Source organism: Triturus cristatus, chromosome 1_2 (genome assembly GCF_964204655.1).
Source record: "Triturus cristatus chromosome 1_2, aTriCri1.1, whole genome shotgun sequence".
Lineage (NCBI taxonomy): Eukaryota > Metazoa > Chordata > Amphibia > Caudata > Salamandridae > Triturus > Triturus cristatus.
Genome location: NC_140580.1, coordinates 855,210,037 through 855,235,374, shown reverse-complemented (window position 1 = coordinate 855,235,374; position 25,338 = coordinate 855,210,037). Strand labels below are relative to the sequence as shown.

Genomic DNA, 25,338 nt, shown 5'->3' with positions numbered 1-25,338 from the left:
TTAATAATAAATCAGATGCAGTGCTAGTACCCGAGGTAAGTGGAACACATTACATATTCTAAGTCGTACTGTCCAGCTTGATTCGTTTTTGAAACATATACTTTGTCTAGCTGTAGTGGCAGCACACCTTATGTATAGTCAACCTCTTATATTATCATACTTGGATCACTGACTGGTAAAGGGATCATGTCATGCTCACTGCCTCTCACACTCGGCAGATGATTGTTTTTCTCCACTAACTGGGTTTCAGGATCAGTGCTAATCAATCACATCTGTGTCTACTACAGACGTTTCTTAAGAGAGGTTCAGTTAATGTGGAGGGAAAGTCAACACCAGCGATGTGTGTGTGATGAAGTTTCCATGGCGATAGCCTTTTTCAGACGTCACGTCCTCTGACAGTGAGAGCAATAATGAAACTGTTGCGAATGATTGCCCCAGCCCGAACTCAAAATTACAAATGCATCCAATGTCTAGCCAGACCATGGTGACAAGTGACTTTCAGTGCTCACATGTCTTAATTGAATATCAGCTACTCCTTTCTTCCCTAATCCTTTCAATACTAATGCATCCCATGCTGTTCTGTTTTTCTTCCTTGAATGCACGTCTCCTTTGTATTCCCTATTATCTCCCTGCTTTTTCTCATTCGCCAATCATCATTAAACCAGCCATCATCGACCTCCCCTTGCTCTGTACTCCTGTCTCTTACTTCTTTTCTCTTGTGTATCGGGTGTTCTTTACTTCTATGTAGCATAATGCGATTAATGGCATGTCTTTGATAAATTCTTCTCTCCCCTCAGGACAGCAATGGTCAGGTTGCCGGAGGAGGGGTGTCTGTATATTACTCCCATGTCCTACAGATGTTGTTCTTCAGTTATTCTCAGGGAAAATCTTTTGCTGCAACTATAAACCGGTCCTCCCTGGAGGTTCTGCGGCTCTTCTCCATAAATGTAAAGAGGTGAGAAACACTTACCGTGCTGTATTACTTTATCTTTCTACCAGGGGTAAATAAAATGACAAGACCTTTTATATTATCATGGTTGCCTCACTTGTCATTTTCTTTAGCTTGATTTTCCTTAAACAAATTAATATGCTTGAATGTGGCTGTTATTTAGCTAGCAAATGTTATGTATGTGTTTGTGTTATAGCAATTAAGAATAATTGTTGCCCGATAAAACCCGTTATTTAGGGCAACTATTCCAAAAAGCACTCATTGACACTTTTATTACTACAGTGCAAAGGTCAAATTAGAGTTAAAGTACAGTAAATTTGACATGAGAAAAACAGTTTGCAGGTAACAATTACTTTACACCGAGACTCAATTGCCCACATGGTTTCTCTTCAATGCGATAGTACTATACTTCATAACTGGTTTTGGTTAAAAAACTCTTGTTCGAACAAGTAAACATTAAAAAATACCACAGCATAAACCATACATGCAGATTTATGGAGTATAATATGCTATTTATTACCTTTGATGGGGGAAGCAGAGCGAGAATGGTTCAATCGAGGCTTTGCCTCTTATTTGTCAAGGCCACGCCCCCACAGTCGCCAGTAGGTAGTTATAGTTAGGAACTAGTTTCCATAGGAAGAACATTATTTGTTTTGCCAATAATTTTGGCTCAGTTTGATTAATCTTCACGAAATGTTCAAAACTAGTTAATCACTCCAGCTACTGTTTCAGGGCGATTCATCAAGTGGGGCCAAGGAAAACACGTTTTCCCATGCAATTTACTATAGGGATTTTAAACACAACTACAGCCCAAACCGCTGAACGGACTTCCACCAAATTTGACATAAAGCTAAATCTTGGTCCAGAAAGTGTGCTTTTTGTGTTTTGGAGTAAATCCGTTAAGTAGTTTTTGAGCAATTAATGCTCAAAAACGTTGTATCTCTAGAGAAGTGGAGGTGCCGCAGATCTCTCCGATCTCAAAATGAAATCCGATTGGCTTCCCCCTTGCCCTAATTTCAAAGTCTGGGAGGGATAGGGTCTCGAGGCAGAAGCTGCCTTTGGGGAGGCGCTGCGTGCGAAAAGAGTCAATCACCTAGATTTTCTTATTATTGTTTACAGTTTAGGACCAATGAACACTTCTCTTAACCAGTACTCGTATTGTATTCTTGCTAATGCACTTGTTCAAAGCAATGTCCGAGTTCTTAGAGTCTCAATCCCAGTAACACTGGTGTACTGACTACAATGTCCATAATGCTTAGCAACTGAGTTTAAATATGCGGCATTACATCCTTCTTATTTACACTAATTTTAGTTTTATGCCACAGTGGATAAACTTAAAACAAAGTGCCCACCTTTTGTTGCATCAAGGAAGTAAATTCCATGTAGTGCAGGGGGCAAAAATGTTCTCTTATTCATCTCAAGGGCATGACCACTTTAATTTCTTCTCTATTTTCGAAGTGCAGGGGTACACAAACCCTGGCTGGCTTTCAAATGTTGTGAAGTCTTCAGCCAGCTGGCCTCCCTTAGAGTAATATATATATATATATTCACCATTGATTTATTTATCTATTTCAAGTAACTATAACTTAGGCCACCGCCATGCACAATGATGTTATTTTTACATATTGCAGTGATGTTATCAATATGATAGAAGATGGCATGAGTGATGTAATATGTGAGATAATTTGCAGTGCATTGCGCAGGTATTAGTTATAGTTGCTCTAGGGCATGAGTTGTAGTTACTTGAGAGAACTGTAACTGATAAAATTTACTGATTATGTTAGTTAAAAATGGTATGTTTTAACCTTTGTTTTGTTTCAATGAATTTCTAAGGTTTCTTTAAATGTAAAATAAGAATGTATAACAATTCCTAACTATAATGACATTTTAACCTTTGTTTTTTTCAGTGAATTTCTTGATTTTTTTTTTTTTTTTTTTTTACATAAAGTAAGATGGCCTAGCCATGCGACGCATGGGTTTAGACGTAGGGCCTGGTCCCATATATAAACATATCTGCCCTCCCACATATAGGCACATCGGCCACAGGTGATAGGGTTTTCTGGGAATGAAAAATGGCTCCGGGATGGGCCTCCTTTTTCTATAAGAGTTGCATCGGAGCTATATAACTTCAAAGACGGCTTTTCACGTTTAAAAAAAAAAAAAAAAATTGCCAGCCAATCCAGAGGGACTGCGCAACAAGTAAAAAAAAAAAAAAGAAGAAAATATGCATTTGAGACCATGGGGTGTACTTTCACACAGACTAAGAGGTCAGGGTATTCCTTCCCTACCCTGTATGTTCTTTATCAAAAAACTTTTCAGGTCATAGGAACCAAGTTCTTAATATCTGTAATGGCTGCCGCAACATTTTTATCCATGTTGCAGCCAGCCAATTAGAGTGCTCGCTTTGAAAATGCCCCCTTAGCCAATCAGAAGGCTTACATTTTTTAATACCATCCCCACCAGTACAAATATATGTACAAAGGTATTAGCAAAACAAAGTACGCTTTTCATATGGTGACTTTGCAATTTGTTTTTTACAGGAAGTATTCGACCACAAGATGCCTTGTGACCCCTCCCTTTGGAGAATCCATCTTCACTGTCAATACTTAAGAATTTAATTGATTGACAGGAATGATTGGACTCAAGGTTATATGAGATTGACTGTTAGAAGGGTGGTGGATGAAGAACACATCCTTCCAGTTCTGCCAAAGACGTGATGCAAAATTCCTGTGCTTGCTCCATCATCGGATGTGTCTATCTGCCATGAGTAGTTAAACAACAAGGGATGTCCAGTATGCTAATCAGGAACCATGGGTGATCTACTGAAATACAAAAAAAATGGTTCACAGTGGACGTTTTAAAAAGTAAACCACAATTATAGTGGATGTAGGAATCATTCACGGTTGTTGTACTTGTCGCATCTTAGTTATTTAACAATCGTGGCCAAGAGAAAGTAATCAATGCATGTACAGGTGTACGTTTATTGAAATTATGTATCTGTTAATAAGTAACAGTTAAGTGCTCAGCAAGAAGTGACCACTCATTGCAACAAATGTGATGCAGAGTGGCAAGTGTGTATACTATTAAAAACTAAAGACTCTGGAGAATTCCAGGCAACTATGGTCCTGCAAGTCTACAGTTGACAACGTTTGAACTTCTATCTAAGTTCTGAGGTAGTCATCAGGAAAATTAGTTTTAAGGAAAGTACTTAACCTCTAATTTTGAGGGGACTGTGCATGAAGGAGACATGTCCAATAGCAGTAATAGTATATAGGAGAGGATTAGATGACCCTAGCTCGCGCCCAGTGTTTCTTTGCCAGTCAGCACCCTTCCCAAATTGCATCAGAATGGTTCCCCAGGCTACTATGTAATCCTACACTTTTTCATCGCTCCTGGTCATTTTTATACGTTTCTACGAGGGCCCATTCCAGCGTATCTCTCACCTGATATGCACATGTTATTCTTAGTGTGTGACTGGCTAAAAAGCTAGCCTAATACAAGGTTATACGCCCTAGTAAGAAACCCTTCAACTAGAGATCCAACAATAGCAAAAACCAGGTAAAAGGGGCTTACTTGGTTGTTGTAGAATCATCCTGGGGCATCACAAACATAGGGAAAAGAAAGACTTTGAATTCTAAGCCTTCTCTGAGTGATTCCAGGATGGGCTCATGTACACGCCGGCCAGGCTAATAATAAGTCACGCCAGGTGAGAGTGTTAGGTGGGAAAACATTTATTTAATACACGCAAATAATTCAACTAATACCTTTTGATAAACAGCAGCTGAGTCAGAGAAACATGGAGAGTCAAGAAATGGCATCCGTGTTGTGTGCTTGAAATATGGAGGGGTGTGGAACCCAGCATTGATGTGACATGAAGCTGCGCATGGTGCACAAGGTCACCGGCAGCACTGGAAGTGCTGAAGACACTTTTATTAATGAGGACCCTTCACTGTCTAAGAGAGTACCTGTTCTCTTAGCATGACAGTCACTCTGGACTCCTTTCTAGATGCCCCCTTTCATCGGAACCATTCTACATACGGTACCGTTTCAGGCCTTTGCCATGAAACAGAGAGTCCAGGATATTTGAGCTATGATTCCTCCTCTGTACTGGTTCTCAGTACAGGTAACTCTGTGACTGCTGATATTGTAGGTCTCCGGTACTGTGGGCTCTGCATTGGGCCCTCAAATCTCAGTGAGAACATCACTAGGGAAATCTGTAAGACTATATCCATATTTCAGAGGAGACTTCAAAAGAGCTCCAGTGGTGGCTGCCAGACTGCAATAGGTTTTTGGAGTTAAAAGCAATTCGCTTGGTATTGCAGGTCACCTTCCCGACTTCAAAGAAAGGCTGGGGCAAGTGCTTATTGGCAAAACAACCATTATGCCTTCCTGAGCCTTGTTCTGAAGAAGGTCAGGAACAAATGGGCCCAAGTCACCCTAGTGGCACCAGATTGGGCCAGGAGAGTGTGGGATCCTGATCTCCTTGGCATGAGCATCTTTCCTCTAATCAAGCTGCTGCTCCGGAAAAATTTGGTTCTTGCAGCAACAAGGCAGGATGTTTCACCTGGACCTACACACTTTTCATTTCCATGCTTGAAGATTGAGCAGGGAAAGTTGGCCTCTTCCCACCTCCACCCTGTTGTTGTTGATGTTAACATGAGGGCAAGGTGTCACTCCTCAAAATCAGGCTACTCTAATTGTTCAGAGAAATTTGTGGATTGGTGTGGCACCCGACAAATACTGACGCTTACAAGAGAGGTGTTTGAAATTCCTACTGTTTGGTCTCTCCTTATCCAAACAAGGGCTTGCATGGAGCACTGTTATTGGTATTTATCATCTTTCGCTGTTTTTCAATTCCCTGGATCAGCGTTTGTTATTCGTATGACTACATTTGTGTCCACCAAAACCCTTTATGATGCCGCAGTGAGACTTGAACTTAGTCCTCAAATTTGTTCCTCTTTTGAACTGCAGCACAGTTGTTTCTTTAGCTGATTTTTCTCATCATCATAATTTTGTCTAGCTGGATGAGCGAATTTCAGGCACTCTGCAAATCCATCTTATACCACCCTCTTTCATGGAAAGTTGGTTTTAAGAACCCTGACTTCATTAGGACCTTAAGTTAGGTGTCTTTTTATGTCAGTCAGGCAATCACCCTTAGGGCATTCTTTGTTCTACCTCATCCATCTAAGGAAGAAGAGAGGCTCCATCGTTTGGATCCTTAAGTGAGCATTGTATTTGTATATTGATAGTTCCAAGGGACATAGAGTGAGCAATCCGCTCTTTGTAGGGTTTCAGGACTGAAGAAGAGCAAAGCAGTATAAAAGACCATCTCCTGATGGATTGCTCTCAGTACTAGAGTAAAAGCATGCTTGCAAGCTCATTTCACCAAAGACAACGTTGCTAACACTATGCTAGCATGCCCTGAACATCTGTCAAGCAAATACATATGCTTAGGTTTACACCTTCAGAAGCACTATTGTCTTAATAGTCCGGTCCATTGAGAGGGGCATTTTTCAGGACTGTTTTTGATCTAAGCTAGGTCAGAAATCAACCACCTGGGAAAGTAGTGCCATTATATCTCTAACTGACCCTCCCACTTCCCTGTTCTGTGAACTGAACTTTATTCCATTTAAAAAGGTCTTATTTGAGAGATCTGCACACTGGTCATAGTAATTAGTCATTGGGCTTTGCGTCCCACGGCACAGACGGCCTAGAAAGCAATTGACATTGGCTATCATGGGTGGCACTTAAATTCGGCTCACTTCTCTCTTCCAAGACTTAAACAATGTCTGCACAGAGCCACACAGTGGCACATAGCGACTCAGTAGAACTGCTCTAAAACGTTCGAGATCCAGTCTGATGCCTGGGGATTAGTCGCAAGATGAGGAATTTGCGGTTAAATAGAGTATTCACCAGAAAGATAATTACTGAAGGCAAGTAATTTGTTCATCTGGCACTGGGCTATTCACAATCAGATACATCATCTTGTAAAGCATCTCCTTGGGTTAACAATCATTTTACAAAATTCCGAGCTTTACCTCCAAGTAACCACACCCACTGTCCTTGTGCAATGCATTATGCAGGAGTTTGTCAAACATATTTGCCTGTATCCCCCCCCCCCCTACCTCCAGTTCCATCTGTAATGAGGAAGCTCAAACAGATGTCACTGACTCTCATGGCATCTACCTGGGCAAGGCAAACTTGATTCTTAGCTCTCCTGGAACAGATAGTCCACCCACACAAGTTCCCCATTAGTGCTGGCCTTCTGACGCAACATCAGGAATAGTTCAGACATCCAGAACACAGGTAAATTAACCTTGTGGCTTGACACCTGTGGGCTGAGGGTTTGAGTTTGTTGAGTGAGCAAATCCTACAGGTGGTCCTCAAATCCACTTTGTGGGTTTGCTATGCTGTGAAGTGATAGCACTTTACTGCCCTAATAAAACCATTCAGCCTACAAAAGGTTCAGTGCAAGAAATCATTTGCTATTTCGTGTACCTTTAAAATTCAGGATTTGCATGCCCATCACTTATGCTACATTTAGCAGTAATTGCTGATTATATGCAAAACAGTGACCACACTTCCCTTGAAAATTATGATCATTAAGGCATTCATTGGGGGCTTAAAAAGGGTGATCCCCTAAGTTCTTATGTGGAGCCTTCTTGTGCTGCTTGAGTGGCTAATGAGGCCTCCCTTTGAGCGACTTCTTTTGCGCAGTCCAATATCTTTCTTTAAAGGTGGCTTTTCTAATTGCAATTGCTTCACTAAAAAGAATCTGTGTATTGCAGGAGCTAACTGTGGAAGAACCTTGCCTTCAAATTCACAGAAATCAAATTGTCCTAAAGACTAATCTCAGTTTTCCTTCCAAAGTAGGCTCCCCTTTCTATATGAAGCAAATCTTAGTTACCAGGTTTCTTTCCTCACCCAAAGTCAGTGGCAGAAAGTATGTGTTCGAGGCATATGAGCTGCAGATTACACACTGTGCATAGATCGCCATCTAGTGTTGGGCCCGGATGTTTGCACTTGTTTTTGTCTTGGAAAGTCTTTGGAAGTCATGAGGTATGCGACTCCTCCTTTGGATCATAGTGCGCATGGGCTTCGGCTCCATCCTCAGATTGTTTTTTTCCGTCATCGGGCACGGATGTGTTCTCGCGTTCCAGTTCGGAACCGTTAACAGTTTTTTCTTTCGACGTGCAATCCTTCCCATCTCGACGGTATTGTTTTCGATCGCGTTTCCAGCCACACGCAACCCTTCAACTTCGAAGTCTTTGATTCTGGTCGTCGCCAAAGGCCTTCGGGCCTACCCGGGCCTCATCTCCGGCTCATGGAAAGGACGCCATTTAAAAAGTGTCCTCGATGTGGGTCGAAGTTTCCCCACACCGACCTACATGAGGTGTGCAACCTCTGCCTCTCGCCGGAGCACGAGGCCAGAGACTGTCCAGCTTGTGCCTCGTTTCGCTCCAAAAAGACCATGCGGGGCCGACTAGCTCGAAGAACAATGGCGCGCTCGTAATCTTCAATCCCCGACGACATCTTTCAAGAGGGCGTCTATGTTTCGGGGCAGGGTCGAGTCGAGGAAGCCATCATCAGCACCTCCGAAGCAGATGATTCTGACGTCAAAGACATCACTCCAGCTCAAAGGCCGTGAGTACAGATGTCGACCCCGACCCACCCACCCCCTCGACACCGTCCAAAAAGGCTTCGGTACCACCTCCACCTTCGGGCCCAGGTGCACGCCGTGACACTGGTTCCCATGCCCCGCCTTCGGGTCCGGTAAAGAAGCCTAGTGAGCCTTTAAGCGACTTTGGCTCGAGTCAGCCTACCCTCGGTACCGAACATCCGGCACTGAAGAAAAAAGCGTCATCGACCTCATTCACGCTGACCGCTGCTCCCACATTGAAGCACTCGGCGTCGAAGGCTAGCACCAGTTCCTCGGCACCGACAACACCCTTGGAGCCGACTAAAAAAAACGCAAACCGAAGACCTCGGAACCGAAAAAACAGCAACCGGTTCCAACTCATAAAGGCACTTCAAAACTACACGCTTCCAAGCCTAGAACCGATAGTCCAAGCCCAAAAAACTTAGGGCTCCGAAGCCTTCGGCTCCGAATGACCTATCCCCCACAGAAGAACTGTTTCGACCAGATCCTACCCAAAAGACTCTTAACGAAGGACCGTAAGACTAGTTATTTAATGCTCAGCACCAGGAAAAGACCACTAGACATGCCTGCACCGCCACCAAAGAAGAGAGACTTTGCTACCTCTCCATTAACCCCTTCCCCGCTCATGACGGAACCACTCCGTCATGAGCCACGGGTGCCGTGTGCTCATGACGGAGTGGTTCCGTCATGCTGCGGCCGTTGGCCGCCGCTCCGCCCACACGGCGCTAATTCCCCGCCTGTGCGGGCGATTAGCGCAGTGGGCGGAGTCGTGACGGAACCACTCCGTCATGAGCACAGCTCAACCGTGACTCATGACGGAGTGGCTCCGTCATGAGCACAGCGCCACCGCGCTGCCCCCAAACCCCCCCCCAGCGCTGCGGCGGAATTCCTGCCGCAGCCAAGGGGTTAAGTATTCCTTCTCCTCTGCCTCCTCCTCGTCCACCACACCACTCCCCCACACCATCACCTACCCCAATAGATGATGATGATGATGATAACACCTCAGATGATGCAGGGGGAGGTGCGGACGATCAACCCCTTGGGGACCCTACTCCTACTGGCTCCCCTGACCCCTGGGATGATTAGTGTTCCAGATGTCCCTTACACCCCATATGATATTTATCCCTCCAGGCCATCCCCCCCTGAGCACAATATCTGATTCAACCAGCTCCATCAAAGAGCTGCCCAATACCACGGGGTAGCCCTACATACAGATCCAGTAGAGGACGATTTTCTTATGGATACCTTTGATACCACACAAAGGTCTACCTCAACATTGCCCATGCTTAAAGGGGTCATTAAGCACGCACCAGAGATCTTTAAAGACCCCGTCAGGGCTCGGGTTATCAACCCAAGAATAGAAAAGAAATATAAGGCTGCCCCTACTGACCCAGTATACATTAAGGGCCCCACACCACTAGACTCCTTAGTAGTCTCTAATGCCAGGAAGAGGGCAAATTCGGAAACGTCGGGTGACACACCACCACCAGACAAGGAATCGAAACTCTTAGACGCCTCTGGCAAACGCACAGCGTCACAGGCAGCAAATATTTGGCGCATTGCTGACACCCAAGCGCTCCTAGCCAGGTATGACAGGGCACATTATGACCAACTTGAGTCCATAATGCAACACCTCCCTGACCAATACAAAAACAGGGCCAGTGAACTAATCCAAGAGGGTAAGACCATCACTAACACCTCCATTCGCTGTGCCCTAGATGCAGCAGACACCGCCTCAAGGGCAATCAGCACCAGTGTCCTTTTGCGCAGGCATGCCTGGTTACGTATATCAGATTTTAAACCAGAAGTACAGAGTTCTATACTCAATCTGTCTTTTGATGAGCAACACCAGTTTAGGCCCAATGTAGATGTATCCCTCGAAAAAATTAAGAAGGATACAGACACCGCCAAATCTTTGGGAGCCTTGCAATCTCAAGCTCCCAGACGGTCCTTTCGTCGCTCATCCTTTAGAGGCACCCATCGAGGCTACTCCTCTGATAGCCCCTCCACCTCTTACAAAGCTCCCGCACAGTCCACCTTTACTAGGGGTTACCAAAGGGGTGGTTACAGGGGGAATAACAGCAAAGGCAGAGGCAAAAATAACAACTCCCGCTCTGCCTCCACGCCTACCCTATGACTTCCCTCCACTTCCCTCGACTATTCCACTCCAGTTGGGGGAAGACTTCACCTATTTCTCCCTGCCTGGATAAACATCACTTCAGACAAGTGGGTCCATGAAATCATTCAATCAGGCTACTGTCTCGAACTAACATCTACCCCCCCCAAACATACCACCCAAACACCATCCAATGTCACAAGAACAACTGTTACTGTTAAAGCAGGAGCTACTCTCCCGCCTACAAAAAAGTGTAATAGAACCAGTTCCCTTGCACCAACAAAACAAAGGAGTCTACTCCCTATATTTTCTCATACCAAAAAAGGACGGATCTCTAAGGCCTATTTTAGACCTCAGACCCCTAAACTTATACATACATTCAGACCACGTCCACATGGTCACCCTTCAGCAGGTCCTCCCTCTGCTTTCCCAGGCCGACTTCCTTGCTACTCTAGACCTCAAGGACGCCTATTTCCACATTCCAATTCACAGCACTCACAAAAAATATCTCAGATTCGTAGTGGACGGTCAGCACTATCAATTCAAGGTACTCCCATTCGGAGTCACCACAGCACCAAGAGTGTTCACCAAGTGCCTAGCAGTAGTGGCAACACATCTAAGAAGACAACACATACATTTCTTCCCATATCTAGACGACTAGCTTATAAAAGCCAAATCCTACAATCAGTGTGTACAACACACTCACACCTCTATTCAACGTCTTCACAACCTGGGGTTCACAATAAATCACCCCAAGCCCCAGCTGCAACCGTCCCACATGCAACAATACCTCGGTGCCACAATAGACACCTCAAGATCGCTCGCCTATCCCTGTCCAGCCAGGATAGCGAGCATCCAGGCTCTTCTCACCAGATTCCAACCGCAACACTCTCTTCCAGATAGTGTTCATGCAACACATAGGGATGATGGCCTCTTGCATATTCATAGTGCCTCATGCAAGACTACAGATGCGTCCTCTCCAAGAATGCTTAGCACGCCAGTGGAACCAGGCTCAAGGCCAGCTAACAGATCTGGTGTTGGTAGACGGTCGTACCCATCGCTCTCTGCAGTGGTGGAAAACCAAGAACCTTTCCAAAGGGCGACCGTTCTTTGATCCAGTTCCTCAAATAGTCATGACAGCGGACGCATCACTCTCCGGCTGGGAAGCTCACCTACTACATCACACCATGCAGGGCAGGTGGATACCTCAACAAAAGTTACTCCACATCAACCACTTGGAGTTACTAGCCATATTCCTAGCCTTTAAAAACATTTCAAAAACAAATATCGGGCAAGACTGTCTTAGTCCGCACCGACAACATGACAGCCATTTATTATATCCAAAACCAAGGTGGGACACACTCTCTGCAGCTCTCAACTTGCACAGAGCATATGGAGGTGGGCTATTCCTCAGAACATCTTTCTCCTAGCCCAACATGTCCCAGGAGTCAAAACACAATCGTTGATCTCTTGAGCCGTCAAACAGAACAAATCCACGAGTGAGAACTTCATCCACAAGTTCTTCAACCGTTTTTTCAGATTTGGGGGCAACCACAGATAGACCTCTTCGCCACCCAAGAAAACGCCAAATGCCCAAACTTCGCCGCCAGGTATCCTCACCCATTGTCCAAAGGCAATGCGATATGGATGAACTGGTCAGGCAGATTTGTGTACGCTTTTCCGCCTCTCCCACTCATTCCACTAGTGGTGCGCAAATTACAGCAACACTCATTAACGCTCATCCTAGTTGCTCCAACTTGGGCCAGACAGCCATGGTACACCACACTGCTGGAACTCTCAGTAGTTCCGCACCAAAAACTACACCTCTCTCCACGGCTCTTAACCCAGAACCATGGAGAGATCCAACACCCAGACCCAGCTCAGCTCAGCTCAACCTAGCGACCTGGCTCCTGAAATCCTAGAATTTGGTTACCTTAACCTTCCTCCTGACTGTATGAACGTCATCAAAGAAGCTAGACGGCCCACCACTAGAGCATGCTATGCAGCCAAGTGGAAGAGATTTGTAGTATACTGCCATAACGAAACTAATCCCCTAGATGTGTCTATCCAACACATCATAGGCTACTTACTACACCTCCAAAGATGCAACCTTGCCTATACCTCTATCAGATTGCATCATGCTGCCATAGCAGCATATATACAAAATAGACAGCACCTCTCACTTTTCAGAGTACCTGCCATAAAGGCCTTTATGGAGGGACTCAAGAGAATAATTCCCCCCCAGAGTACCACCTTCCCCTGTGTGGAATTTAAACATTGTTCTCACAAGACTAATGGGGCCCCCATTTGAACCTCTACATAAATGTGAGCTACAATTCTTAACATGGAAAACTGCTTTCCTCGTAGCCATTACTTCTCTATGAAGAGTTAGTGAACTACAAGCACTAACCATTCAAGAACCCTTTCTCCAGATGCATCCTATTAAACTTCTTCTCCGGACTAATCCTAAATTCCTCCCTAAAGTCATTTCTCCCTTCCACCTCAGTCAATCTGTAGAGCTGCCTGTCTTCTTCTCGCAGCCACAAACAGTTGCAGAAAGATTTCTTCACACCTTAGATGTCACAAGAGCACTACTATACTACATAGAAAGAACAAAACCCTTTCGTAAGACCAAACAACTATTCGTGTCTTTCTCACCACCACACAAAGGCAACCCCATATCAAAATCTGGGATAGCTAGGTGGATTGTCAAATGCATACAGATTTGTTACCATAAAGCAAAACGAACATAATCTGTTCCTCCTAAAGCCCACTCTACACGAAAGATAGGGGCTTCAATGGCATTTTTAGGAAACATTCCTTTAGATGATATCTGTAGAGCAGCTACATGGTCTACACCACACACATTCACAAAACACTACTGTGTTGATGTGCAAACTAAACAGGCTATTGTGGGTCAGGCTGTACTCAAAACACTATTTCAAACTACTGCAACAGATACTGGTGGTCGCCGCTAGGGGTGGATACTGCTTTACAATCTATGCACAGTGTGTAATCTGCAGCTCATATGCCTTGAACGGAATATGCTACTTACCAGTATGCATCTGTTCTTGGTATGTAGAGCTGCAGATCTGCACACGCCCCCCCCCGGCTACCTTTATCTGTTCCAGTATTATCTTACTTAGAATCACCACACATGGGCATCTTTCCTGTTTCTTACTAAGCTCCATCATTACCCTGCTGGTTTAAAAACAATCTGAGGATGGAGCCGAAGCCCATGCGCACTATGATCCAAAGGAGGAGTCACATACCTCGTGACTTCCAAAGACTTTCCAAGACAAAAACAAGTGCAAACATCTGGGCCCAACACCGGATGGCGATCTATGCACAGTGTGTAGATCTGCAGCTCTACATGCCAAGAACAGATGCATACAGGTAAGTAGCATATTCCTACACACATTAGACTTTAAGAGTGCTAATGTGTTAAATTGATAGAACAAAGTCTATCCACAAAACAAAACACCTCTTTGTCATGTGTGCTAAAATCCAACTGGGAAACCACATTTCAGTCTGGTTTAGAAAGGTGGATAGTCGAATGTATACAAGTCTGCTATTCATAGGCCAAACATACTTGGTCTTGTGTGCAAAGGGTACACTCCATGAGAAATAAAGGGACTACAAAGTCTTTCTTGGTTAACATACTTTTAGTAACCATACAGAAAGCAGGTACGTCACCCACGCACTCATCATCAGCAGACTGGTCTACAGCAACGCCCTCTACGCCGGAATCAACAAAACTCTTCTACACAAACTCCAAACCATCCAGAACGCTGCAGCCAGACTCCTCCTCGGAGCACCGTGCAACGAGCACATGACCCAACACCTACAAGGCCTCCACTGGCTCCCCATCGAAAAGAGGGTCACCTTCAAATTCCTCACCCACGCCTACAAATCCCTCAACAACATTGGACCCAAATACCTCAACGAGAGACTATCCTTCCACATACCCAGGAGGAACCTCCGCTCCGCCGACCTCGCCCTGGCAGAGGTCCCCCGCATCGTCAGAAACCAAACCGGCGGGAGGGCTTTCTCCTACAGCACAGCGAAAACTTGGAACGAGCTCCCTGTCAACATCATACGCTCCCAGACTCTGCACACGTTCAGGAAGAACATCAAGACCTGGCTCTTCGACTGACCCAGAGTAGGAGCCCCCCCCCCCCCCCACCCCCCCACCCCACCAGCACCTTGAGACCCTCATTGGTGAGTAGCGCGCTTTATAAACCCCTGATTGATTGATTAACAATTTACGTTCTGTGCAGTATCTGCTGGGTGTTATGCTGTCTATTCTCTCAGTCTCACTCCAGGTATAGGTTTGTAGGTGTGAAGTCTAGTGGAAGCAATTTCCGCCTGATCCATACAAGCCTTTTGGAAGTGAGTCAGCCATATGTCTGCAGATGCTTATGAGAGGGTACTCTTTCTGTATCAGAGATAAGATTACAAGCTAATGTTTCTGAGATCTCGGGCTGCGTCGGACCTCAGCATAGGATCTGTGCTGACATTCATGAACGTTTAAAATATACACCTACCCGTAGGATCCTGGAACTCTGTTCACAAGAAACATTTCTGTTTGTTGTAGATTCCTTACCTTTGATTTTCGCCCAGGTGTCAGTCTGGATCTGGAGATATTTTCTACAGCATTACCCCTGCGCGCCTGGCGTCGTAGGTGCCAGAATGACGTTGTGGTTCCTACATAGACGCTGCCCATGCACCCTGACGTCAGTTCTTTCTTTCTTCTGTGCCAGCCTAGTGCATATACCGAGAGAGTTACCCCTAGCCATTTTTTGGTTAACTTTTGTCTGATTTTTAATTTTTTTTCCAATCTTTTCCTAGTCCTAGACTCCTGGTGCATCAAGGATATCCCAGCACAGGACCAGCTTCAAGCCCCGTGGTTCCTGCCACCAGATGATGTCCCACTTCTTGTGCCTTTGGTGTCTGGTGTGCGACCATGACCCGAAGTCGAGCACTGAGTGCCAGGCCATGAACCAGAAGGCTTTACGGGAGCGGTCGTGAAAGCTGCTGTAGGCCCAGCGCTTGGCTCTGCATCTCTCCCGTTCTCATTCTAGGGGAAGGCCATGAACGGTCGCTGAGCCCACACTGCCTCGCACTCTCAAGTCGTCAGGGAGATCTTCCGGTAAGTCAGGGAAACAAAAGAATAAATCGAAGAAGCACTGGCGTTCTTCGACTTCTGCCTGATGGTCGGCTGACACGACGTGGGATCCTGAGTGACGATTGTCGCTCGAAGGCTCCACCTACGGAGCCGCCTTCTGAGACTGCCCTGCACCTTCCGCCCTTTCCAGGAGCCGGAGCATCATCTGCCCAAATCCAGAAGTTCTATGTGGCCTTGTACCTGATATTTGGGCAGCCAGGTTCCACCAGTGTGTCTTCGGACCCTGCGGAGCCAGTAGGGGCCCCTGGGACTTTCACACCAACTCTCCAGCCCCAGCTCTGGAGGTTTACCATGGACCCAGGCCTGGATCCGGATCGATGCCAGTCCATCTCACTCGAGGTTCCCCGATGTCGATTCCGACAACGCTTCCAGCGTTGACCGTGCCCCCAGTTGGTGCTGACCCTAACCTCATCCCTGAAGTGGAGACAGAGCCGGACCGATGTCTATTCCGATGCTGGAAGGGACTTTCCTCCCTGTATCCATTCCTGGCATTCCTTTTGAGGAAAATGACTGGGAGGGGCTGCTGGACCCTTTAACTGACCAGCTTGAGGAACCGGACTGGAGAATGGACCTAGGTGATGTCAGTGTTCTGGACACTTCGCCTGACACTGGCCTGCTTTCTTCCCCTACCGTGGCTATGGAGGAGGGATCTTCATATACTTTGGTGGTGAGGAGGGCAACCAAGGTCCTCAAGCTCCCTATGGTGGCAGTCAACACTAAACTCCTGACAGAGATGCTTCATTCTGTGGCCCTCCTCTTCTGAACCCCTTTTGCTGTTCAGTGCAGCCCTCACAAACATCCTTCTGGGCACTTGGTCCAAGCCCAGCAGAGGGGCTCCTGTCGATAGGACCATTGCCTGCGGCCACTGTCCCACTCGGGGTGACCCAGAGCACCTGACCCAACACCCCTCCCCTGAAAACATGGTAGTCCAAGCCTTATCAAAAGGGGCTTTGTCTTCTGCTCCCCCAGATAGGGAATCCAAAAAGCTGGACCATCTTGGGAAGATATTGTCTTCCTGTAGCTTGGTTTTGCGGTCGATGAATACCGCATGCCTCTTGGTCCGAAACTCCCATATTATCTGGCATACGGTTGTGCCGGTGCTGCCTCAGTGCCCGGAGGAAGTCGGGCCGTTCTCACTCAACCAGTTGCAGAAGGGAGAGAGGCAGTCAAATTCACCATACAATGTAGACTGGATACCACAAACTCACTGGGTAAGACGATTCCCGCATTGGCAGCTATTAGACGCTACCCCTGGATGAGGATTTCTGGCGTCTCAGGGGATGTCCAGTCTTCCTTGATGGACATTCCCTTTGATGGCACTCGTTTTTTTGGCGACGAGGCAGACTCGGTGTAGGAAAGTAGGATCTGCTTTTATGGTCACCCCCACTTTTTGCTGGTGTTTCTCTGACTAGTCTGACTGGGCTCTTGCTAATCAAGACACCAGTCTCCGTGCTGGTTACTTAAATTGGACATGGTGAGTACTTATGTACACTCCAGATTGGCTACTGGTGTACCCTGATAAGTCCCCAGTACATGGTACTTGGGTATCCAGGGCGTAGGTACACCAGGGGTCTCCCATGGGCTGAAGCAGGTATTATGCCACCCATGAGAGATCACTCAAATTGTGACTACAGGCCTGCCATTGCTGCTTGTGTAAGCTGGTGCTAGCACCACTTAGGACAGATATAAGTTTCCTTAAATCTGATGTCACTGCACTTAAAACCTATAAGTCACCCCTAAGGCAGGGCTTTCAATCCTGAAGGCAGGGTGCTCAATTCTAAGTGTGAGGGTGCCCCTGCATGAGCGGGCACCACTTCAACCTTCGATTTCCATTCTCCCGGGTTGTAAATGCATCAGCCATTACAACATATAGAGTAGCCATGCCTCATTATGCGCTGACCATCTCTAAACTGGCTGTAACTAACTCGGTTATGTTTGGTATCAAACATGTTGGAATCATACCCCCACACGGGTATGATTCCATGCACTGTAAAGCTTCTCCAGGAGGCCCTCAGTGCTCCCGGTACCAGTCTTTCAGAACCGGACAGCAAGCTAGGGCTTGCTGGACACTGACCGCATTGGCTCTCGACATCCTACGTGGGACAGCTCGTGAACGGCTCCTGGTCCCATACAACTTCACCTTGTGCGCACAGATACAACTTCAGTGGCACCGTCAACCTCTCCTGCATCTCCGACATCGGTGGGCATTCATCTTCCGTGCCTCCTGGTCACTCCTGAGTGGCATAGACTCTGTCCGCTCTGCTTTTAGGTACCTCTCATCCCAAATCCACCTATGGGTTCCACCAGACTCCTTCCGACCTCTTCTCCAGCGGCGTCTTTCCCGAACTCCTACATTGTGGTCTACGGCGGTTTCCGACGTCACTTGACACCTATGCACCTGGCTTCCCTGGTGTAGGTATCCTGGTTCCTGGGGTATCTACGGGTGGGGTGACTCTTCAATCTTCCACTGGGATTCTTCAGGGTCCACTGGGAAGGATCCTTCTTTAAAATGGCAACCACGACTTTCCTATTAACATTGAGCACGTGGTCATTTTCTCGCTCTGCACACGACCTCCGTGGGCTTCCTAGATACTCACCTAGGGTGGTTCCTTGGATCCCTGGTTCGTCTACGTCTTCTGGGTCCATTCTTGACGTGAGTCGTGGTTTGCATTCAACTATTTTAGTATATGGTTTGGTCTTCCCCTGGAGACCACTGTGTATTTGTGCTACTTACGCTTCTATTTCTTAAGTATTGTGTGTATTGTGTTTATGTCTCTGGGTAAAAGATAATACAATGTGTTATTGAGTGTAATAAAATACATATTCTTATAGCTACACTGTGTGATTCTTTTTCACTTAACCTATACCATAAGATTGAGTACTGGTAAAACAAGCTGCTTTACACGTCTTCCTGACTAAACCTAAAGGCTGCTCTCCACAGTCACACTCAGCTCTTGTGCGCTAAAAGGATTCTTGAGCTACGGCCAGATCCTTGTTCTTCACGGCTACCTCAGGTCCACCTCAGTCTGCCTTTTAGTGCTACGAAAGGGGTGTCGAACCACATCCTGTCCTGCCTAGCCACCAAGTCATGCAAGCTGTCCAGCCTCTCCGCGGTCGCGGACATGAGACCCAGTGTCCTCGTGGGTCTCAGGGAGCCAGCGGCATCTCCCTCTCTCTCTTCCCCAACCAGATGTAACAGTGGTGACAGATGAGTCACTTCTAGTATGGGGCAGCCACCTGAGAGAGGCGGAGATCAGAGGTGTCTGGCGGAGTCCGGTCTCCATATCAACCTTTTGGCGCTCCAGGCGATCAGACTGGCACTGAAAGCATTCCTTCCCTCTCTCAGGGAAAAAGTGGTGCCGAGGTTTATCAAAAACACAACCGCCATGTGGTACTGCAACAAACAGGGTGGGGTAGGGTCGTGGACCCTTTGTCAAGAGGCTATCTGCCTCTGGACATGGCTGGAACATCAGGACATTACCATGGTGGTTGAACACCTGGCAGGCTCCCTGGATGCTAGGGCAGACGAACTTAGCTGTCAATGCCTGGTCAATCATAAATGGCATCTCCATCCGAAGGTGGTGCAAGGTCGATTTCAGCGGTGGAGCGTTGGTTCGATCTATTCGCCTCAGACGAAAATGCGCAATTTCAACAGGTTCGAGGCATGTGGGCTGCTGAATTCATATCTGTGCATAGATCGCCGCCTAGTGTTGGGTCCGGATGTTTGCACGTTGTTGTCCTGGAAGAGTCTTCGAAGTATCCTTGGATAGGTGACTCCTCCCCTGGACTACAGTGCGCATGGGCATCCTCTCCATCCTCAGATTGTTTTTTTCCGCCATTGGGTTCGGATGTGCTTATCTTGACTCAAGTTAGGAAAAACTCTTTCCAGGCCAAAAGGCCTCTAGTTCCCGTCGGTACTGTTCACCGATCGGTATCGATAGTATCTTTGTTAGTTTACTAACTTCCAGAACCAACTTTTTCGCATCTTACCCGACCATCGACCCGACATCGACGATGGAATCGAGGACACCATTCAAGCGGTGCCCTGTATGCAATGCGAAATATCCACACATCGACGTCCATCCGGTGTGTAACAAATGCCTTTCACCGGATCACGACAAATCTACATGTATGGCCTGTGCCCGATTTCGATCCAAGAAGACTCTCCGGAATCGACGAGCGGCGAGACTCGAGGCGCAGCAAGCGGCACCGGCCCCGGCCGACATCTTCAGCGCCGAGACCGAAGATGTCAAAGAAGTGGAGAACCTACCCTCCAGCCCCGCTTCCGAACATGACTCAGGATCGGAAGACGTCGACGAAACACTCTTTCGCAGAGATGAAGACGACACCGAGGTAGGAGACTACAATGAGGCCTTAGGGGCCGAAGAGAGTAGCTCCGATGACGAGCAAGGCCTACCCGCTCAGACTGAGGAAATCCCAGTGCAACAGTCTATGGCTCCGGTCGAGGGATCGCCTTCGGGCCTTACCCAAGACCTATCCCGCAGTTCTTCGGCCCCGCCCTCGGGCCCGGCCTCGGACATTCAGCGGCAGCCATTAATGCCCAAACCGGCTGGTTTCCCTTCTTCGAAACCGAAACCAAAAGCTGTATTGGTTCAACTGAAACCGAAACCGAAAGTGGCGCTGGTCGGATCGAGGCCCTCCACACCTTCGACGCCAGCAAAACCCGTCGGCACCGAGCGCAACAAACGAGACTTCGGTGCCGAGCTTGAAGCGGTCGGAGTCGACATACGGAAAAAGACCTTCGGTGCCACCAAACCTACTCTGCTCCCGGCACCGACGCAATCGGCTCCGACCCCAAAGGTCAAACTACCTGCCGCGTCTCACACCGCTTCGACGGCACCACCAAAGCCACACTCATCGAAGGCGTCGACGGCCATTCCCGCCCCTCGACTCCACGACTCACCGGCGCCGAAAAAGTCCACGCCCGCCTCCACAGAACCGGTCGGCGCAAAGGAATCGAGGGCGCTCCAAGTGCCACCCGTTGCTGCGCAAAGCACCAAAACCAAAACTGTCCTCCAGGACACGTCGGGCTCCGAGCCAATAAAAGTTCCAACAGCCTCTTCGGCACCGGCCAACATTACTTTTGGCCTGCCACCATCCATGGCCCCGAAACTGTTCCAAATCAGGACACGGGTCACCCACACCACGATCACGCCTGCCGAACGCTCTGCGGAGACGTCTCCATCGCATATCATCGACGCCGACACCGGCAGGATGATTATCCACAAAAGGAGAATAACTTCTGAGCCAGCTTTGGACTCCTTCCGGATCCCACTTAAGAGAAAGCTGCCAGTGGCTTCGGAACCAGTTCTTTACAAACCTTTCCATTCACCCTACCAGGATCCACAATCCTTCTCTCCCACACACTCCGACACGGATGCGTTGGAGGACTGCATGGGTGACCAAGTCCCCTACCCCGGAGGGATGGACCCTGATGGCCAACAGGACCCTGATCAAGCTTGGGATGATCCTGTAGACCCAGGTGCACCTATGGATGCACAGGACCCGCAACTCTATGGAGCAAAAACATCTCCCACAGAGGACACTGCCGCGTTCAACGCTCTAATTGAACGTGCTGCGGCCAATCATGGGGTGCAACTTCACTCTGACACCATCGAGGACGACTTTCTCATGGATACTTTCGCATCCTCAGAAAGGAATATAAAGACTCTGCCCATGTTAAAGGGGGTCCTCAAACCAGCAAAGGACATCTTCAAGGAACCCACCAGGGCAAGAGTGATAAACCCCAGGATCGACAAGAAATACAGATCGGCGCCTGGGGACCCTACTTACATTAGAGGCCAATTACCTCTGGATTCCATTGTCGTTGCGAATGCTCGCAAGAGGGCTCACTCGCAAACAACAGGTGATGCTCCTCCCCCGGACAAAGAGTCCAAGGTGCTAGAGACCTCTGGCAAACGGGTTGCCGCCCAGGCAGCTAACATATGGCGCATTGCCAATACTCAAGCGCTCCTCGCTCGCTATGATCGAGCGCACTACGACACATTAGAGCAACTACTCCAACATCTCCCTGACCAATACAAAGAAGGTGCAGAGATCCTCATCAGGGAGGGACAACTGCTCACAAATGCATCCATTAAGTGTGCACTGGATGCCGTGGATACAGCTGCCAGAGCCATAAACACTAGCGTCATGTTGCGACGACACGCCTGGTTGCGAATCTCCGGATTCAAACCAGAGGTACAAAATAACATCCTCAACCAACCTGTCGACCCCGACTACTTATTCGGGCCGGAGGTTGACACCACCCTAGAGAAAATAAAAAAGGACACGGACACTGCAAAGTCCATGGGGGCCCTACAGACGCAGTCCTTTCGGAGCGGCTCCTTTCGTCGCCCCGGAAATAGAGGAGCAGGTAGAGGACAGGGGTCACAGCAAACATACAACAAGGGCAACACACAAAACACCTACGATAAAAACACCCGGGGTGGATATCGTGGCTCCAGCACAAAGGGCAGAGGACGCGGCTACGGCAACACCAGGTCCTCTCCCAAGAACAAGCAGTGACGCCCTCTCCCTTCCTCCCGACCACATAACACCTGTCGGGGGAAGGCTACAAAGGTTCCTGTCCACGTGGAACTCCATCACCACGGACAGGTGGGTCAAAGATATTGTCAAATACGGTTACTGTCTAGAACTAACCTCCACTCCACCCACAATACCTCCAAAAAACCGTCCTATGTCCTCAGAGCACTTAACGCTCTTACAGCAGGAGGTGCAAAGCATGCTTCTAAAAGGCGCAATCGAGGTCGTACCCGTCCACGAGCAAGGTACGGGGGTGTACTCCCTGTACTTTTTGATACCGAAAAAGGACGGGTCACTCAGACCTATATTAGACCTGAGACCCCTGAACCACTACATTCTTTCCGAGCATTTTCACATGCTCACTCTACAGCAAGTCCTCCCGCTGCTCAAGCAGGGAGACTTTCTGGCCACACTGGACCTCAAGGATGCGTATTTCCACATACCCATTCACCCCTCACACAAGAAATACCTCAGGTTCACTGTTCAAGGGCAGCACTACCAATTCAAAGTCCTTCCCTTCGGCGTGACAACAGCACCCAGGGTGTTCACGAAGTGCCTAGCTACTGTGGCGGCACATCTACGGAGGCAGCACATACACGTCTACCCTTACCTGGACGACTGGCTCGTTCAAGCGAAGTCAGCCCAGCAATGTGCCAGCCACATGTCCCGCACCATCCACCTCCTTCACAGTCTGGGGTTCTCACTAAATTACCCAAAATCCCATCTCCAGCCCGCACACGTACAACAGTACCTCGGTGCGACTATAGACACTCTGGCGGCCACAGCTCAGCCAAATTTAGTGAGAATCAACAGCATGCAAATGCTGATTTCCAAGTTCAAACCACAACACTCCCTTCCCGCGCGAGTGTTCATGCAGTTGATAGGCATGATGGCCTCCTGCATCTTCATAGTCCCACACGCGAGACTACATATGCGCCCGCTTCAGGAGTGCTTAGCACGTCAGTGGAATCAGGCTCAAGGACAGTTGAAAGACCTAGTGTTGGTGAGCGGTCGGGCATACAACTCTCTGCATTGGTGGAATCCACAAAACCTTTGCAAGGGCCGACCGTTCCAAGAGCCTGTCCCACAGATAATACTGACGGCGGACGCGTCTCTCCAGGGATGGGGAGCTCATGTACTCCGTTACACAGTGCAGGGACTATGGACACAACAACAAAAGAAGATGCACATCAACCTTCTAGAGCTGATGGCAATCTTCCTCGCTATGAAAGCATTCAAAGTACACTTGTGCAACAAAGTCGTGTTGATCCGGACAGACAAAATGACTGCTATGTACTACATACAGAAGCAGGGAGGAACACACTCTCCACAGTTGTCTCATCTGGTTCAGAGCATGTGGAAGTGGGCCATTCAGAGGAACATGTTCCTCATGGCAGAACACCTCCCCGGCAAGGACAACCAGATGGCGGATCTGCTCAGCAGACACAGCCACCAGATGCACGAGTGGGAGTTACACCCATCAGTACTCCAACCGTACTTCCAGCAGTGGGGTCATCCAGAGATAGACCTATTCGCGACAAGCGAAAACGCAAAATGCCAAAGCTTTGCCGCCAGGTTCCCACATCCGCAGTCGCAGGGCAATGCGATATGGATGAACTGGTCCGGCAGATTTGCGTACGCTTTTCCCCCAGCACCACTGATACCGCTGGTGGCACGCAAACTCAGACAACACTCACTGACACTCGTCCTGGTTGCTCCAACGTGGGCACGCCAGCCGTGGTACACCACCTTTCTCGAACTTTCCGTGGTGCCGCATCAAAGGCTGCGGATCAAACCCGCGCATTTGACGCAGAACCATGGAGAGATTCAGCACCCAGATCCGCAACAGCTGAACCTGGCAATCTGGCTCCTGAAGTCCTAGAGTTTGGCTACCTAAACCTGCCACCTGAGTGTATGGACATCATTAAGGAGGCCAGGAGACCCACTACCAGAGCTTGCTATGCAGCCAAATGGAAGAGGTTCGTCATTTATTGCGATAATAATGACATTAACCCGCTAGACGCATACATCCAAAACATTATTTGTTACCTATTACACCTATACCGATGCAATCTGGCGTACACCTCTATACGTGTCCATTTGACCGCAATATCAGTCTATCTACAAACCAGGCAGCACCTCTCTCTATTCAGAGTGCCTGCCATCAAAGCATTCTTGGAAGGACTCAAACGAGTCATTCCACCTACCCACCCACCAGCCCCAATGTGGAACCTCAACTTGGTCCTTACACGCCTGATGGGTCCACCCTTTGAACCTCTACACTCATGTGAGATTCAATTCCTTACCTGGAAAGTAGCTTTCCTAGTAGCGATAACTTCTTTACGAAGAGTTAGTGAACTCCAGGCACTAACCGTCCAAGAGCCATTCATACAGGTTCACGCCAACAGGGTCGTACTACGTACCAACCCCAAATTCATGCCCAAGGTAGTATCGCAGTTCCACATGAATCAAACTATTGAACTGCCTGTTTTCTTTCAAAACCCACAAACTGTCGCAGAAAGGGCACTCCATACACTAGATGTAAAAAGGGCCCTCATGTATTATATCGACAGGACCAAACCCTTTAGGAAAACAAATCAACTTTTCGTTGCCTTTGCCCCACACCACAAAGGTAACGCTATCTCCAAAGCAGGTATAGCCAGATGGATCGTTAAATGTATTCAAATTTGCTATCAAAAGGCTAAACGCACTTTAACGATTCCCCTACGAGCCCACTCAACACGTAAGTTAGGGGCCTCCATGGCTTTCCTAGGAAACATTCCTTTGCATGACATATGTAGAGCAGCCACCTGGTCCACTACACATACATTTACCAAACACTATTGTGTAGATGTGCA

At 47.8% G+C, this 25,338-nt stretch overlaps 1 protein-coding gene across 14 annotated transcripts in view; it reads left to right on the top strand.

Annotated features, from left to right (window-relative positions):
* The window catches only part of UBR4 (ubiquitin protein ligase E3 component n-recognin 4), a 1,980,383-nt gene that overhangs the window by 978,343 nt on the left and 976,702 nt on the right, over positions 1 to 25,338 (top strand). For all 14 annotated transcript variants that reach the window (XM_085609056.1, XM_085609055.1, XM_085609054.1 and 11 more), the window contains exon 44: positions 798 to 955. In XM_085609056.1, the coding sequence (XP_085465182.1) occupies positions 798 to 955 (158 nt within the window). The remainder of the gene's footprint in view (positions 1 to 797; positions 956 to 25,338) is intronic.